This window comes from Prionailurus viverrinus, chromosome A1 (genome assembly GCF_022837055.1).
Source record: "Prionailurus viverrinus isolate Anna chromosome A1, UM_Priviv_1.0, whole genome shotgun sequence".
Lineage (NCBI taxonomy): Eukaryota > Metazoa > Chordata > Mammalia > Carnivora > Felidae > Prionailurus > Prionailurus viverrinus.
In genome coordinates this window covers 5,601,042-5,619,520 of record NC_062561.1, presented here as the reverse complement: position 1 = coordinate 5,619,520, position 18,479 = coordinate 5,601,042, and the positions used below count along the sequence as shown (strand labels likewise).

Below are 18,479 nucleotides of genomic sequence, written 5' to 3'. Positions count from 1 at the left end.
CCTTTTTACCCAAACCACAAAGACTGCAAATTCCTTTGCTAGAAAAGTTGGCTGCTTCTATTGAAAAGATTAACTTCTGCTGAATAGCTTTTAGGGGCATGCAGGGATAGATGAGGTTGTGTTTTCCATCTAGGGGTAAATAACTTGTAACGACAAATAGTATCTCCCGGGAGAGGAAAAAGGGTAGCTTCTCAATACTCTTTCCTTGCTGTAAAGGTTCTTCCAGCAGATTTACGTGAATTCATCTGAGTGTATTCCAGAAAGAGCCTCACAATGCCGAAATTCTGCTGCAAAACCAAAGTTCATCTGAAACTTTCCATTACCACTTAGAGCCTCACCGTCGGGATTACAAATGGGATAGCAACTTCCCCTGGTTTCGGTAACTAATTCGCTCAAGCCGAATTACGACAAAATAATGCTAATCACGTTTTTTTCTCTCCTCTTTCTTGGTTGCCCCTGCCTTGACGGTATCCTGAGAAAACAATGAAATTACACATTTTTCAGCTGATGGGACGTTTAGCTATTTCACACGAAGCCGGTGTGCCAAGAGGCAACCCTCCAGGGATCAGCTCCTGGGTCTTTTTGACACACAAGGAAGAGGAAAACTGTTACTTGAATTGCTATAGATGATGGCAAGTTACAGGTGATTATCCGCACATCATTAATTTCTGGTTTTAGGGTTATCTGAGACCTGATTACCCATCACAGTCCCTCTGCCCAAAACAGTTCATGCCATAGACGGTTCCTCACCCCACTGCTTCTGTGAGGGAGACCACCTCCGTCCCCACCGACGCATCTAAGCCTACTCAGCTGAAGCCTGCTTTTCCCCAAGCTGTTCTTTAAGTTTTCTTACAGGGAAGACTCTTGCTTTGTCTCTGCTCATTACTGAGTATCATATGGTGTGACTGGACTTCCCGAACGTACTCCAATTGTCTGGTAAGTTAGGCAAATTTGTCGTCTCCTCGAGAGAAGCTGTTCCAGAAAAGGTCTAGGATCCTCACTCCTTCCCCAAATGGAAGCCTCGTGGAAAAGAGGCTTTCCCTTCCTGTTGTTTGTAGGAGACCGTGGGCACTGCCAGGACCGTTACAAAACACGTTTGGGTCAGCTGATAATAAACCTGCTAGAAAAACCATCACGGAAAGGAAAAGGCTGGTGCAAGGCAGGAAGCCGTCAGATGCTCCTGCCTGCGCTTCGGGTACCTCAAGGAGTATCTGCAGAGGGAGAGTTCAAAGTCCGTCACCAGCAGAGGCACACAGCTAACGGTCACAGTGTAGGGTCGCATCCTGACCACATGGCCCAGGGTGGCCTCCACGAGTTCTACCAGCTTTCTGAGCCTGGTTCTTAAGCCTTTCCCTGCATTCTGTGGCTGTATCATTTCCTTCCACGTATTCCTTTTCTGTTTCTTAAGTCAAAGCTAGTTTTCTTTTCTTCTGTTCACTGCACCCAAGGACCCTGACCGGTATAATTTAAAACAACAACAACAACAAAACAAGTTGGGCATGTTGGGGTATATAGCCCCAAATGGGCAAGGTCAAGGCTAATGGCTGATAGAAAAACCTGCTCTCCGTCAGACTTCATTTACTGCCACCACTAGAGATATTTTCCTGGGTGTTCACTGAATAATTTCTAAGAAAGAGACACTAGCAGGGACCAAGAGTTGAAGTTTTAAGATTCTTTTTCTCATGGAAATAAGCCACAACCAAAGACAATATCCAGAGTCCTGATTCTTTGAGTTTATTTAAAATCTTGTCGTCAAGGCCAAAGGGTCTCTCCCCTCTCCTGCCACTCCAACATTCCCTGTAGACCAAATATGTGTGCAGACCGTGTGGGCCCTCTTGGGGCAAATAACATAGACTATCTTCCGTGAGGCCGGGGGTACAGTGCTCTAAAGGCCGTAACACAAGCCCAGCGGCACAGGTGAAAATTAATGGTGGGGGGGCAGCTCTGGTGATGGGGGGGCAGGGGGAAGTAGGCTAAAGGTTTAAGCCTGTGTGACTGCAGAGGGTGAAGACACCCCTGGACGGGGCGCATGAGGGAACACACGAGAGCCAGAGAAAGACAGAGAAGGTTCTAGAGGCCAAGCATGTGGATGACACAGAACTGGTCAAAATTATTTAGATTCACCATAGGGTTCGTACCATCTTATAACATTATTCTTTAATGTTGATGCAAATTGAACAACAACTAACAAGTAACCCAGCACATCTGAGGGAGCCTGATTAGTGATGATGGGGGGGGGGGCAACTCATTTGGGTTATATTCTAGCCCTTCCCTCCTACCTCAGTCATCTGTTCCTTCCGCACTTACTGAAGTGTCTTCTACCTGCCAAGAAGTGGGCTGTCCTCAAGAAGCTTTTTGGGGCCCCTGGGTGGCTCAGTCAGTTGAGCAACCGACTTTGGCTCAGGTCATGATCTCATGATCTCATGGCTCGTGAGTTCGAGCCCCGCGTCGGGCTCTGTGCTGACAGCTCAGAGCCTGCAACCTACTTCAGATCCTGTGTCTCCCTCTCTCTCTGCTCCTCCCCCACTCACGCTCTGTCTCTCTCTCTCTCTCTCTCTCAAAATTAAACAAACATTAAAAAAGAAAAAGAAGCTTTCCATCACAAGGGAAGAACTGCAAAACTGTTTTTCTCCAATGTGGCGTGCAAGTGAGTGGTTCAGCTATCAGCCTTTTGCTTACAGTCTATTCACCGAATATTTTCTTAGGCGATCTTCTAAGACTGACATGTATTTCAGGCTTTGAGGGTTGTCTTTTTGGGTATAGGGCAGGCTCTGTTAGGAAGCCACTGGGAAAGGAGCATGCTTCCCTTTGTTAGCAATTGCATGTAATGAGTAATGTCCTCATGAGCCCTTAATGCATAAAACGATTTCCCAAGCCATGTCTGAAGGGACGAGGGGCTTGTAAAATGGCTTCAGAATTCACAGAGATAGTAGTTTCGGTAGTGAAGAGTGTGGGAGGGCCCTCTTGGCAAGCTGTGATCAACAAACTACAATGTAAACCCATGCCATTATAGCAGTGGACAAAACTTTGCAAAGAGAGTTGCTCTAGGAACAGGAGAAAAGGTAACTACCTACTGACAGAGGACTCGGGTTAGGAGAAAGGGAAGAGCAGGGGGTGGAAATGAGAGAACATCAGAAGGAGACAAACAGTCAAGAACTCGCTTTAAGGAAGGCAAAATATATACAGAACTAATGGAGACATCTCTATGAATCTGAAAGCAAAATGATATGGAGTGTTCAGAAATACAGATTCAAACACGTCACTCTATTAGATGTTCAATGTCTGGAGTTTTGAGCTGCGGACGCTCCCTTCACCGTCCCAGGAGATCAGAGGGTGAAGAGGCGGGCCCTGGAGACCACCAGGACCCAAACTCCAATTTTCTAGAATGACAACTACCCAGTACTGCAGGTACATAAATGATACTGAGGAATGAAGGACTAATTCCATTTCTTTGAAAGAAAAAGGTTGTTTTTGAGATAAAATGGCCCTAAAATAGCATCTCTCACTAAGACCTGTGTCAGAAGAACTTCAAAAAGGCTTGAACAGAATTCACTTTCATGCTGTGTATGAGAATACTATCTTCACTAAGTCAGTCCACTACATGTGAGCCATCACAAACACAGGATTATTTTTTCTTTTAACAAAAGGAACAAATCCCCAAGGAGACAATTTTGCTAGTTATCTATAAATGGCTTGATTTTATATTTCCTGTAAACTATTTTGACATCATAAGCCGTTTTCTAAAATCACAGTCATCTCAGATTTTAAAAGTCTCATATAGATCAACAAGTTATTATAGCAAACTACTATAATACCCTAATGCAATTCTCTTTGAATGGTAAGAAAATTCAGTGTGTGTGTGTGTGTGTGTGTGTGTGTGTGTGTGTGTGTGTGTGTTTTATAACATTGACCAGGGCTTTTTTTTTTGGTTCATTTTAAATGAGCTAGCAGTCAGATAGGTTAACACAAAATAACACTCGTCTGTCCTCTATTTCCTTTTGTTTCTAAGAATTACTTTTCCCACATTAATCACAAAGAGGTAAAACTCTGACCTACTGCGTTACAGGACCTTTATTCACGGTCAATTTGTTTCTTTCTTAATGCCACATCTAGGAAAATTTCTCCACAGCCCTGCAATTTCCTTTGGTGAAATGATAAAACCCGCTCCTCCCGGGTTCCCTTACCCACCTGGCCTTCCCCGTCACATGAAGACTTCTGATGCTCCCCGTTATCAATCACTTTTCCTCCCCTCGTTCTCTTTTTGCCCCCAGCCGCTTCTGGTTTTACCGGATGTAGAATCACTTTCCTTACTGCTTTTCTTTCCCTTAATTACGATGCTGTGTGGAAGACAGACGAGTTTCAAATCGTAAACCTTTTCTTTTCTTGTGGTTATCGCTTTACTTGACACAAAAATCCTGTGCCCTAATTCGGCTCTTGGTGCCAGATGTACCCACGCTTTAAATCTCTCTTCTAAGGCAATCCATAAACCTGGAATGCCCCACCATCTGACGGAGGACCAGTGCCCCCCAGAGAAGGTCGCTTTCTTCCATGAAATCATCCCAGATTTATCAGAGGCCAGCTGCTACCTAAACTCTACCTAACCTTGACTTTTCAAAAAAAAAATCAAAACCTCTTCTTCCAACTGTGTGCTGGCATTTATTACTCCAAATATATCAGTCCTTTCAATGGAATAATGAGAATGCCATCCGAGGATGTAGTGGGTTAGAGAACTTGCATTTCTGCTAGATGCACTCACTGTCTTCATCAGTTTCATCTCCCATAATAAGACCACTGGATATTGATTAGCTTAGCACTTCCTCAAATTACATACTCAAGAATTCATTTTTATTCCATTTTTGCCTTTCCTTTACTATCAGTTCCAAAAGAGACACTTCTGAATTTCTTCCTTTTTTAGAGACGGAGAGAGACAAGGAGTGTGTGCGTGGGTGAGAGGGGCAGAGGGAGAGAGAGAGAGAATCTTAAGCAGGCTCCAGGCTTAGCGTGGAACCTGATGCAGGGCTCGATGCCACAACCCTGGGATCATGACCTGAGCCGAAATCAAGAGTCAGATGCTCAGTCGGTGAGCCACCCCAGCGCCCCTTCCCATGAAGTAATTTAACCTTATAAATACCAAATATTTGCAAATACCAGGGTCAACAAATATTATATCCCAGATAGCACCCATGTAGCCAAAATGGTCCGAGTATGATTTTAACTGGAAATGTTCTAAAAATCTTTCAACTGGAAATCATTCTTTGGGTGGGAAAAATGCACGGCTTGTGTTACTGGCTCTTAGCACACTTGAGAACATTGCTGAATTCGTTAAGCTATCAACCACTTATCGTGTGCAGAGCTAGACTATTTCCAAATGTTCAAGTATTTGGTATCCACTTGGGTCATCCATTCAGCAAACAGAGACTAAGAACCTATCACACAAAGCCAAATCCATCCCTCAACTCTACGGGAGAGGTATTTAATTTCATTGTACTAATTCACGCATTTAAATATTTACTGAATGCTAGAAAAGAGGGTAGAGAAGTCCAAGGACATACTGAAGAGAATTCACTTTCCTCACACAGTTTACAGTTTTGAGGAAGAAACGGACATAAACTATGAAATCACATAAATGTACTTCAAAAGCATTTTTTTAAATTGTGGTAAAAAACACGTCACAAAACTTAGCAGCCTAGCCATTTTTGGGGATGTAGCTAGTTGAGGAGTGTTACTCACCCCTCATTCCCCTGTCCCCCCAGGCCCTGGCCACCACCATTCTACCTTGTGTCTCTATAAATTCGACTTCTCTAGGTACTTCATATAAATGGAATCAGTGTATTAGTCCTTTTGGGTCTGGCTTATTTCACTCAGCATAATGTCAAGGCTCATCTATATCTATATCTATTTTTCTATCTATCTATCTATCTATCTATCTATCTATCTATCTATCTATATTACAGCACGTGACAGGATTTCTTTCTTTTTAAAGGCTGCATAATATTCCTTAGTATGTACAGATCATCTTTTGGTTATCCATTCACCTGCCTGCAGACATTTGGATGGTTTCTCTTTCTTGGCTCTTGTGAATACTACTGCTATGAACAAGGGTGTGTAAATATCTCTTCAAGATCCTGCTTTTGGGATGCCTGGGTGGCTCAGTCGCTTGAGCATCTGACTCTTGATTTCAGCTCAGGTCATGATCCCAGGGTTGTGGGATCGAGCCCTGCATCAGGCTCTATGCGGAGTATGGATGGAACCTGCTTAAGATTTTCCCTCTCTCTCTCTCTCTCTCCTTCTGCCTCTCTCATGCTTGTGCACTCTTTGTCTCTCTCAAATTAAAAAAAAAAAAAGATCCTGCTTTCAATTCTTTTGGGTATATGCCCAAAAGTGGAATTGCTGGATCGTATGGTAATTCTGTGTGTAAATTTTTGAGGAACCTCCATACCACTTTCTACAGTGATACGCCATTTTACACTCCCACCAACAGTGCACAAGGATTTCATTTTTCTATAGTTTCATAATACTGGTTATTTTTTTTTAAGTAGCGGTCATCCTAACGGGTTTAAGGTATTATCTCGTATACAAACGTAAATTTTTAATCGTGGTAAGTACAACAAAGGAGAGTCATGTTAAGGGCACCTGTATTAGGAGGATGTAACCTGGTCAGGGGTGCAAGAGAAGGCACCCTCAGGAAGTCATGACTCACGTGAGGTCTGAAAACTAGGTAAGCATTAGCTAGGCGGAAGGCGGAGACCAGGCCATTCAGGAAGTGAGGGCAGTAGGTGCAAATGCACTGTGAGAGTACAAAGCAGGGCACTCCAGAAAGCAAGAGAAGACCAGTGTGTGTGGGGGGGTGAGGAGTGAGGGACGAGATCACAGGAGTGGGGTCAGGGCTTCATGGTGCCCAAGGGACCAGGTAAATGACCTGGAACTTTATCCTGAGGGCAATGGGAAGCCAGGGGGACAACTACATCAGATTTGTTTTGAAAGACTATTTTGACTACAGTAGAGCAATGGATCCAGGCAGACTGGATGCTCATTAGCTAATCAGGAGGCTACTGCAACAGCCCAGGCAAAAAATGCTACACCATCAACTAACGGGACAGGACCAGAGCTGGATGGAGGAAGATACATATTTATAAAAGACATTTAGGAGGTAAAAATGATAGAAGGCTTGGATTAAGCATCATGATGGAGAAAGGCGCCTGGGACTCTAGAGGGAAAAAAAGGACAAAAGGGTTCCCATAATCTCAGAAATGACATAATAATCCTACTCAGAAATTGCCACTTATTGAACAAATTAACCATTTGTTAGGAACAGATCTAATTTATTTTTGGTGGCATGGGTGACTATTGCTCAGCTGGTTGCAGCAGGACATAAATGTGACCCAAGTCCTGGATCCTGACCTCTTCCCTCCCACATTCAGGAGGAAATGTCTGGGGTATTAGCCAACTACTTAAAATCAGACCCACACTTTATAAACCGTGCTTCAAAAACTCTGCTTAAGGCAATTAATAAACATAGATTAACAGCTCAGTTGGTCCAGATTTTATTTTTTAGGGAAAGCCTTGTGGAAGAGTCAAGATCTTTTTAAGTACAAGGGACTGAAATTAAAGTCAGGTCGTCCGTCCACACCCTGGATGCAGGGGAGGGACCTGGAGAGGACCAAGCTTATCTGGGGCTAGGTTTCCTCATCTCTTAATCTTGCTTGAACTATATTTAGCCTTGGAGAATGAATCTGGGTTTCCGAATCTCTGTTGGTCAAGAGCTGTGCTGTCTAGCACAGTGACCACTGGCCAGAGGCGGCTACTGAACACTTAGTTGGTCTGGTCTGATTTAAGATGTACTGATAAGTTTAACACACACACTGGATTTCAAAGGTTTAGTACAAACAGAACGTAAGTTATCTCATTAATAATTTTTTAAATGTTGATCACAAGTTAGGCTAAGTATATTAATAAAACTAATTTAACTGTTTGCTTTTACCTTTTGAATGGGGCCACTAGAAGACTGAACGCTATACACGTGTCTCCCATATTTCTATTGGACAGATCTGCTCAGGACCATTAGACTCTAAGACATTTTGAATCATTGGCTTCCAAGAGGCCTCTCTCAGAAAATGTTCCATGTCCTTCCATCTCTGTTGCAAACGATCAGTTCCACCCAAGCCTGTCTTCTTGTTCTGGGTGGGGAAGGAGGGGAGGGTGGCTACAAAAAGTAGGCAGTGTCCCATGGCACTCAATTTGGAGACACAGTGGGAAAAGTTGGCCAGCTGCTTTTCCACAACATAGCAATGCCTGTCAATTTTCCAGAAGGAGAGGAGAGTCCTATCTTAACTTGTCTCAGTCACTTTTCCCTTTTGTGTCTGCAACTTAGCAATTTCTTCATTAATTAGGACTCTTCTCAGAAGTAACAGAAATCCAACTCGAATTGTCTGAAGCAAAAATGGGAATATACTGGTTTATGTGTATCCGAAAGTCTGGAGATGGCCCTAGCTTCAGGAAGAGCTGGATCCAGGAGTGCACTCAAAGCGGTCCTTTCCTGGTTCAGCTTCTCCTCTGTGCTCGGTTCATCCCCGGCCAGGCACTCTCTCCACAGTGGCCACTGGCAGCTCCAGGCTGACATCATCCCCGTATGACAAACCAGCAGCAAGAGTGCCTTCTCCTTCCCCTGTTAGTTTCTATTAAAAACAAATCCTTGAACTGCCTCTAAGTGGCCTGGTGCAGGTCCCCATGCCCATTCCTGAATCAGTCACCATGGTCCGCGATATGGACATCCTGGCTGACTAGCTCTGGATGCCAAGTTCAGAACCAGATGTGGAGCAGAGGCAGAACCAGCACTGTCTAAATACATGTTCTGGAAGAGGGGAAGGGATTTAGGGGCTGTGACCACAAAGATGTAGGGCTGATGACAAGATGGCCCTCCACCCAGGAGGCAACAGGCTTGTTTGCTGAGGCTGAGAAGGGTGGGCGGGGCTTGCCTTCACTGGCACTCAGAAATCTCCACATTTAAACATGTCCTTCTTTCAGGTTCTAGCCTTTATAACAATCAGGTTGTAGCAATTAAAAAACTAAAACAAAACCAGGGGCAGCTGGGGGGCTCCGTCGCTTGAGCATCTGACTTCGGTTCAGGTCATGATCTCACAGTCTGTGGGTTGGAGCCCCTCATCGGGCTCTGTGCTGGTGGCTTGGAGCCTGCTTTGGATTCTGTGTCTCCCTCTCTCTCTGCCCCTCCCCTTCTCGCGCTCTGTCTTTCTCTCTCAAAAATAAACATTAAAAAAAATTTTTTTTTTAAAACGAAAACAAAACCCATGAATGAATGAGCACGATAGGCACAGATACAAGTAACCCTAGATTTCTCTTTTCCTGTCTTTAGCCAAAGGAATGCCAAACACTCTAACAGCTGGTTAATCTTGGTTTCAGAAGCATACAATTTCCTCGATGGGTGCTAATATTTTACGATGCACAAGAGTGACTGAAGATCTCACCTCCTTTAAATCCTTTCACTATTTTGGTCTTCTTGGATTCTGTCAACAGCAGCTTTGTATCGTTGTTTACACAAAATACGACGGCCGTGGCAGAGGCCTAATCGCAGGCTGTGATTCTCTTTAGTCTCACCCAACTTTTCTTGCGAGGTTTGTCTTTCCTTGCACAAACCCTTTCACTGCTGGCCTCTCCCAGGCAGCTCTCCACCTCTTAAACAGAACAAGCCTAAAGAACACGGATGTCCCTGGGCGGGAGGGCCACAAGTTGCACACCGTGGTCACCAGTCAAGGCCGTTTTTCTCTGCAGATGTCAGAGAAGGAAACTCCTGCGTAGAGTCTCAACTCCAGCGCCCTGCATACGCATTTCCACATGTTTGGAGAAAGGAAAAGTTCAAAACCACATCAAACATACCCAGTGACCGCGGAGTATAAATATTACAAACAAACAAAATCAGCATGTAATGTGTACTTTAATTTGCTGACAGATATTTAAAAAAATTAACATCTGAATGAATGGCAAATGCCAACACCACAACAAACCCTTCACTGAGGAGAAAAATAACTCACAATCAAAGCCGCCTGGCCTCTAATTAGCACACAGCATCCTTGAAACGAGAGGCCAAAATAAAATAAACTGCCAAAAGAAAGAGAAGAGGGGTGTTGGGGGTGGGGGAGTAGGAACTAAAAAAAAAAGGGCTTTCCACGACATACCTAAAAAAAAAAAAAAAAAAAAAAAAAGACATGGTCTGAAACCTACTTTCCCGGGGTTCAAGGGCAGAAGCGTGCAGCTCGCACACAAGGTACGTGTACTGCTTCTGACTCTACAGTTACCTTTTAAAAATTTGACTACACTGCAGGGTAAGCGTCTTCCGATGCAAGTTAATCAAAGCATGATTTCAAGGAGATTCGCCTGACACTTAGGTGACATCTGGCTTGTACCCAGTATCAATCACCCCAGGTGCTCTCCATAGCCACCGAGTCTCAGCTACTGCCCTCCCCAGACTGACGAGGTGCTGCTGCTTTGTTTCCAAGCCTCTGTGCCCTCCTACGGCTCGAAGATCATCAGGTGAGCTAATGCTTGACTCCCCATGTAACTGCTTGTGTGCACCATACACTTGTATGAATGCACATTTGTCTGAGACTTAGTAGGTTCTCAATAACGTTACCTACTTTTTTTTGTGTGCCAAGCGTACATTTATTAGCCTGCTGGTACAGTTGTACGACCTGTTCACCCAACCTATTTTGCAGCGCTCTGACAAAGACCTTGCGAGGAAGGTTTGCTGAGAGGTTCAGGGCAGGACTTCTGGTAGGTCTGCAGAGAACCAGAGGAACTCAGGCCCAGTTGGGATGCCTTTGGGCATTAAGTTGCTGGATTTGCCCACTTAAAAAAAATTTTTTTTTTAACATTTATTTTTGAGAGACAGAGGCAGAGAATGAGCAGGGGGGTGGGGTGGGGTGGGGTGGAGAGACACAGAATCCGAAGCAGGCTCCAGGCTCCGAGCTGTTTGTTAGCACAGAGCCCAACGCGGGGCTCGAACTCATGAACTGCAAGACCATGACCTGAACTGAAGTCGGACGCTCAACCGACTGAGCCATCCAGGCGCCCCTGGATTTGCCCACTTTTTAACCCTCACTTATGCAATAGTCCTGGAGGCCGTGCCATATTTCTAACCAGTGATGCACTTTCTTTTCTTTCCTTTTTTTATTGGCAAGTTAGCTAACATACAGTGTAGTCTTGGCTTCACAAGTAGATTCCCTTGATGTGTCACTTACATAACAACAGCCAGTGCTCATCCCAACAAGTGTCCTCCTTAATGCCCATCACCCATTTTCCCCACCCCCGTAACATTACCTACTATTATTTACATGCCTTCTCTTCCTCAACCTACTAGCTCCAGAGATAGATATCATCTACTCCCCATACCCGATGAAACTGAGACTCAGAATTAACAGTCACAGGCGTTATGAACAGTAGACTTCACTTTATGTATTTCTTAGGCATTAGGTTAACTGAGTTCAAATCCCACTTTCAACATTAGGATGTGCACTGAATAGGAGAGAGGTTTGACCCTGGTCACTTTAACCCAGACTGTTTCTGTGGATCCCACCAGGCCCTGCACAGAAGCAACCAGGCCAAGTGGCATTGGCCCCATTACTGCCCATAGAAAGAATCTGAAATTGCTTTAAGGAGCTACCACATTTTGAAAAATATACTCTCCCCCTTGTTTGATCATCAGGGAACGACAAACAAAAACAACTTGGCATGACATGTAACATCTACAAAGGCCATCCGTGTTCTGACAGAACTGTTATCCGATGCCTGAATTTTCTCATCCCAGAGCCCAGATATTCATAGGCCTGGGAGAACTCATCTTGGTATCCCTAATCAAGCAACTGTGTCTGTTTTTCCCTTCATTATCAATGAAGAATCTTTGGTTATAGTTCGGTTCATGTTTTTCGGTTCTAGTGATTGTCTCCAACAGGGATTAGTGTGGGGAGCCTGTAAGCAGGACAAACTCATCCTGGACGTGGATGACGAGAGTTACAGACACTGGAGAGACCTGGGAGTCCTTCTTAGTTTTGTTCACATTGTTATGTATTCAGAGAATGTCATCCAGAAACAGAGCAAGTCAATCTTATTATCACCCAAAGTGTACAAGCTTATTTTTATTTTTTTAAACTATATATTTTTTAAAAAGTTTATTTACTTATTTGGAGAGAGAGAGAGAGAGAGAGAGAGAGAGAGAGAGAGAGAAGAGGAAAGGGGCAGAGAGAGAGGGAGGGAGAGAGAGAATCCCAAGCAGGCCCCGCCCTGTCAGCATAGACAGAGGCTAATGGGGGTTCCATCTCATGAACCGGGAGATCATGACCTGAGCCAAAATCAAGAGCTGGACGCTTAACCGACTCAGCCACCCAGGCGCCCCCAAAATGTACAAGTTTAAAAGCCAAAATATAAATCGGACTTCCACAAATAATTTGGCCAATCTCAATAAACAAGAAAACTGCACAAAGGAGATACCAGAAGGTTATTTCAAGCCAAGAGACAAGTCTCTACTGATGGAACTTTCTACCTCCTGAGGCTGGCCCCTTCTCATAGAAGCCGGGGCCACAGGCTTTTAAAATAAACATTATTTGAGGAAAATAGAACCTACTCTATTCAATATTGCTATATTAAAGAGAATTCCAATAAGCTTTACAGTATTCATGTTAGGTGTTTCTGGGATGTAATTACCTAAAACACTAACGATTGTGATATTAAAGTAATTTTTTACCAAATCTTTAAATAAATCTACAAGCGCCCAAGTTCGAATATGGCGTAATATGCAATGTTAAGCCTTAAGCCTGTCTTTTTTTAAATTTTTTATTTAAAAAAAATTTTTTTTCAACGTTTATTTATTTTTGGGACAGAGAGAGACAGAGCATGAACGGGGGAGGGGCAGAGAGAGAGGGAGACACAGAATCGGAAACAGGCTCCAGGCTCTGAGCCATCAGCCCAGAGCCCAACGCGGGGCTCGAACTCACGGACCGTGAGATCGTGACCTGAGCCGAAGTCGGACGCTTAACCGACTGCACCACCCAGGCGCCCCTGTTTTTTTTTTTTTTTTAAAGCACATACTTCCTTGATTGACTGCATACTGGTGACTATAAAAGAAATGTCCCAACACCGACATGAGGGTCAAGTGCCTTTTCTATGCACCTGCTACTGACAGAGTATGGGTGGCACATGCATGAGGTGCTCCTTGGAGAGTGGACATGGGTGCAGGGTGGGGGCACTACAAGACTGGCTTCATTTGGTGGCTCAACACTCATGCAAGAGACTCTGGTGGTCTTCTGTCTTTATATCACATCTTTCATGGTGGCAGCAGGATTCTGGAGGGGCTTCCCTCCTGATGGTTGAACAGCTCTGGCCGGCACGGCAGTAACCACATCACGCACAGGAGAAAGCCATCTCTTTGATGGATTTCTCCTGGGAGCAAACATGCTTCTCTCGCAGAAGCACCCAGCGAATGTCTCCTGTGTCCCCTGTAGGGTTTCTGAATCACTTACGATAGCAGGGGCTGGGATCAAGCTCTCCCCAGGAGTCAGGGGGGGAAAATGAGTCCCCGAAGGTGCTGGACCTCTTGCACAAGGCCTTGTATGTGCCTATGAACCAGGCCCCTCAGGAAAGCGTGGAGGAGGATGGATGCTGGGGGTGAACAACATTGTCCCACGTCAGGAAACTTAACCCGGGCACAAGTTCCCTCCTGGCCCTTGGGTGGGCCTTTGTCCTGCAGAGATGTTCTAGAACCCCAGCTGAGCAAAGGTGGTGGCCGATGGGGCTGTTACCCTTCTCCCTCGCTTGCCTCCCTGAGGCAATTGGAAACAAAAACCCCTCTTTTAACATTCTGTGTGGAAAATACCTGGGCCTGAGATCTTACTAGGTTGCCAAGTCCAGGAGAAAGCAGTCAGTTAGGGAAGATGAGTAGTGGATCTCTTTGACCAACGATGGTCAGCAATGATACCTCCATTCTGTAGACTGTTAGTCCGTTGGTATTTGCACTGTGTATGCACGAGTGTGTGTATAAAACTCAAACGTAAACCCATTCCTGTATTTAGGATTAAAAAAAAAAAAGCCTGTCATAGGCCAGAAACTGGCTGAAGCCTGGAGCTTGGCACTATAGAGTTAGCGGTTTGTAAGCTTTGAAGTGAAAGGTTTTTTTCTCCTCTTTTACTAGCAATGAAAAGAACATTAAAGGAAAAGCACCAAAGTTGATGAGGAATATTTTTCCATGGTGAACGATGTAATGTCCTCTGGTATAATTCTCTATTTGGAAAGCTAGCTGCCTTAAAGCAGTCACTGGCGATGCCCGCCATGTCTTACATAAGCACTGCCCATGAGACATAAATCATTTGTGAATATTTTAAACATACCATCTTCTCCCTGTAACACCCTGCATGACTCGAACACTGATGGAGTAATATTTTAGGTGTCTTAGAGCAGTGGTTCTCAAACATTAAAGGGAGGAATAGCTTGAAGGTTTATTAAAATTCAGAGGTTGGGGGGCGCCTGGGTGGCTCAGTCGGTTAAGTGTCCGACTTCAGCCAGGTCACGATCTCGCGGTCCGTGAGTTCGAGCCCCGCGTTGGGCTCTGGGCTGATGGCTCGGAGCCTGGAGCCTGTTTCCGATTCTGTGTCTCCCTCTCTCTCTGCCCCTCCCCCGTTCATGCTCTGTCTCTCTCTGTCCCAAAAATAAATAAACGTTGAAAAAAAAAAATTAAAAAAAAAAAAAAATTCAGAGGTTGGGGCTACACACCCAGGGACTGTGAAATTGTGTGTGTGTGTGTGTGTGTGTGTGTGTGTGTGTGTGTGCATGCGCGCGTGCCTTGGAAGAACGTATTTTCTGGGTGGGGAGGAGGTTGTTTTCTAACAGGCAACCCAGATGATTCAGATGCAGGTAGTCACCTGAACTTACGGATAAATACCACACCTAGAACCTATAAAACGTTAAAATCCTCTGGACAAAAGAATTGGGAGCCAAGTGTACAATATCTCTGTTTACAAAAGTTCAAAAATAATTGGTCACTCCAGGAAAAAGAGCAGGCATGTCTTCTAACTCCCTCAGGTTTTCTTGTTATATCTGTAGCATGTGCCTCTGAGGTAATTAGTGCAATATTACACTGACTTTGCCGATAAGGAAATTAACTCGGACTAAGGGACTTACCAAAGGTTATAAAGCTAGTTAGGGCAGCTCTCTTGACTTTTACACAGAGGTCAAATGAGATGATATCCCCTCAGATACTCCCCAAGTTAAAAGCCTTGAGAAACATGTGAAGAAAATGTAAATATGTTTCCCGATCCAGTTTTAGATAAAGTCTTCCTCTCTCTAACTGAAAGCTCTCCCTTCAGCAGGCAACTCTGGGCTAAGCCACCTTCAAGCACTGGCTTTGGGGACCCATTATGGAGATGCCTGTAACCCATGGTTATGCTACTGGGAGAAAGAAAAACATACGGTCCTCTATGGGAAAACATCAGCACATATTTTCCCTGGTAGGGGACTTTGGTAGTAACCAGGATAGACGCAACTTGAGTTTTTAATTCGCTTTCGATCTAGCATGGGCCTAGAAAAATAGAACAACAGGGTGTCCCTTAAAAATCCCACAAATGTTGCATATTTTCAGATGACTTCTCTGAGTTCAGAAACTGCCACTGAGACTTCCTGGCTCACTGTCTGGCTGGGTTTCGAGTACCATATCATGAGGTACTGGAGGGAAGATAAAGACCCTTTGACGGTGGAAAATCACTCTCATCTAGAGCCTTCTCCTCCTTTGCCCTCGAGGGAAAACCTGCCTTCTCCCCGCCATGAGAAAAGCTCCAAACATAATGGATGAGACAAAGAAAGAAATATTGAACTAAATCTGTTAGGAAACCCCAGCAGAAACAATGCATCTTTTCAACAGTTTAGGATGTTATGAATAGACAGAATGTTTTGTGCGGGGTATCTGTCTTGGGCTCCTCAGTGAGAAGTGCCGTTTGCCATTACACTAGTTGAATTCCCAAGCTCAAAAGAACCATCTTCATTTGCCAAAATCCTACCGCTTTGGGAACTACAAAAAAAGGTTTCTACAAGTCACTAAAAACATGTAACAGCAACAACAACAACAGTCTTCTCCCAGAGTACCCCTCACTCCTAAGCACTCACCAATGGCTTTAGCTCAGGCTACTATAAGGAAATACCATAGATGGGGGTGGCTTATCAGCCCCAGACATTTATTTCTCATGGTTCTGGAGGCTGGACGTCTGAGATCAGGGTGCCGGCCTGGTCTTTCCGGTGCAGACATCTAACTTTTCATCACAGCTTCAACGTGGCAGAAACCAAGTGAGCTAGCTCTCTGGCCCCTTCTTCTATGGGCACTAATCCCCTCGATGACCTAATAACTTCCCAAAGGCCCTACCTCCAAATACCATCACACTGGGGGTTAGGGCTTTACCACGTGAATCAGAGGTTAGGGACACAAACACTGAGCCCATAATGCCAACCTAGAACCAAAGGGATGACCACGGCTTGGGCACATTTTCGACAGTAACCCTAAGGAGCCCTGTTTCTGCCTGTACCTGAGCCCGGCTCCCATCTTTCTTTACGATAGCCTGAAATCCCTTCGGAGTCAGCAGGAGGTCTTTGGGAGACCTCAGGCTAGTGTTGGCCACTCTCCGTGCAAGGGCTTCTTCAAAAGTGTTCAAAGGATGAACAAACCACTGGGCAGCAGACAGCAGGTGAAAGAGCGTTGACATTGTTCTCTGACACCTGTCCCCACTAAGAGGTCTCCCCCAGACGAAGACTAGAGATAATAAACAGCTCTTTAAACACAGACAGCAGAATACTGACTTAGAAATCCCTTGACGTGAAAACTATGTTAATCATCTCATTCAACGTCTAGCGAGAACCTCAGTCCCGGCCAGCCATGTTGGATTTCAAGACTTCCTCTGCCTCACGCAAACCAACCAACAAAAAAGTTAGAACGACGGGGAATACGTGAAAAATAAAACCATGTGTATGCCAAAGTGAAATGTGGTTTGATATTATCGTTTCTTTGCTTTGGGGTGGTAGGACTACCTGGTTAAATGTGGTTGAAAGGTCCTCAACGACAGAAATTTCAGTCGAGGCTTCACACAGGAAGCAACTTGGATAGTGAAAATGTGGCCTGTTAGGGTCTGCCCGGCAAAGGTGGCCTCTCTGAACGTGGAAAGTAACCTCTTGATCGGAGTGAGAGCTGGAAACCAGACTAGCTCGTGCACATTTGGACTGGAGTTGCGGCTACAAATGCGTACAGAGGGGGTTCACGCGAGCTTCTCTTTGTTGAAGATGCCGGGAGGGGTTTCCAAACTAGCAGTTTTTGCTGGCCGGCCACGCGTGGACGGATTCCATTCTGCCAGCCATCGCTTTTCTCTAAGAAAGTCTCTTCAGCAATCAGCTGTTCTCCGCACCGTAAAAACTCCCCGAGAGAAACAGTCGTGAGACCACACCTGCCCTCGCCCAGAAGGAAGAGAACGTGAAGCGGATATTCTAGGCACTTGGTTTGTTTTGGGGATGGAGCCCATTGCTTTAAAGTAGAACTGATTTCTTTAAATGTACAAAGTATCTTTGCCGGGAGATGCTTGTCTTGCTACACACCATCTTCTGGAATTTCCTCTGTCACTCGGATTTGGAAGAGGTAGGTTTGGCCTCGTTGCTTACGGATGGCAAAGATGCATCAGGAGACATACAAGCCTACTCCTGAACAACACATTCTGCCCTGCTCAGCACCCACATTCAGGGGAGGTCCCGGACACCCTGGGACGCCGACTACTGATTCGCCAAGCAAAAAAGACAAGCAATGCCACCCCCGGATGATCTCACACGACACGGCCGCTGCACATGTATCTCGCGTTGGGTAGACCCAGGAGTTTCGGCTTATTTCGGCAGAGTAAGTGAGGCTAAGACAGCAGTTGGCTGTGCCACAGACAGGCCTGTCCCTAAAATATGTATTCTTGGTGCAGGGACACGAGTGGAAACCCCTGACCCCCAGGCCTTCTCTTCTCATCCCATGCCTCATGCACATGGGGGTGGGTCTAAAGATGCAAACGCCCAGCTGGCCCAGTGCACGCACCTGGCACCTAGCTGCCCCTTGGGGCAAGGGGTGTTCACACTGGCCTGGATCTGGGAAGAGGGCCAGGCGGGCCTGGGAAGCTGGCTTTTGTGGCTGTTCGGGAAGGAAACTCAGGGTCCTAGGAACCCAGGGAAGGGACTAGACATAGGGGTTCTGGCTCTGTGTACCATGGGCTCCTCACCCTGCGAAGAGGAACATACCCAGCCAGGGACAGCCATCACGGAGGCCTCCAAAGCACAGGGCCCGGGGCAGCCACTTGCCGGGGGTCTCTGGGCAGCTCTGGCTATGGGCAGACCCCGAAATGGGGTCATCCTGGAGTGTCAGGGCCTGCATGGCTTCATTTGTAACCTGGGGTGGTTTGGAACCTAGGATTGTC

At 45.4% G+C, this 18,479-nt stretch overlaps 1 protein-coding gene across 12 annotated transcripts in view; it reads right to left on the bottom strand.

Annotated features, from left to right (window-relative positions):
* LOC125172019 (phospholipid-transporting ATPase IB) overlaps window positions 1-18,479 on the bottom strand; it is a 647,472-nt gene that overhangs the window by 162,469 nt on the left and 466,524 nt on the right. Inside the window, exon 34 of one of the 12 annotated variants that reach the window (XM_047869507.1) lies at window positions 4,273-4,337. The exons of the other annotated variants lie outside the window; for them this stretch is intronic. Within the exon in view, the coding sequence (XP_047725463.1) occupies window positions 4,326-4,337 (12 nt within the window). The 3' untranslated portion in view covers window positions 4,273-4,325. Of the gene's footprint in view, window positions 1-4,272; window positions 4,338-18,479 lie in introns of those variants that run through there. 12 annotated transcript variants of the gene reach the window in all.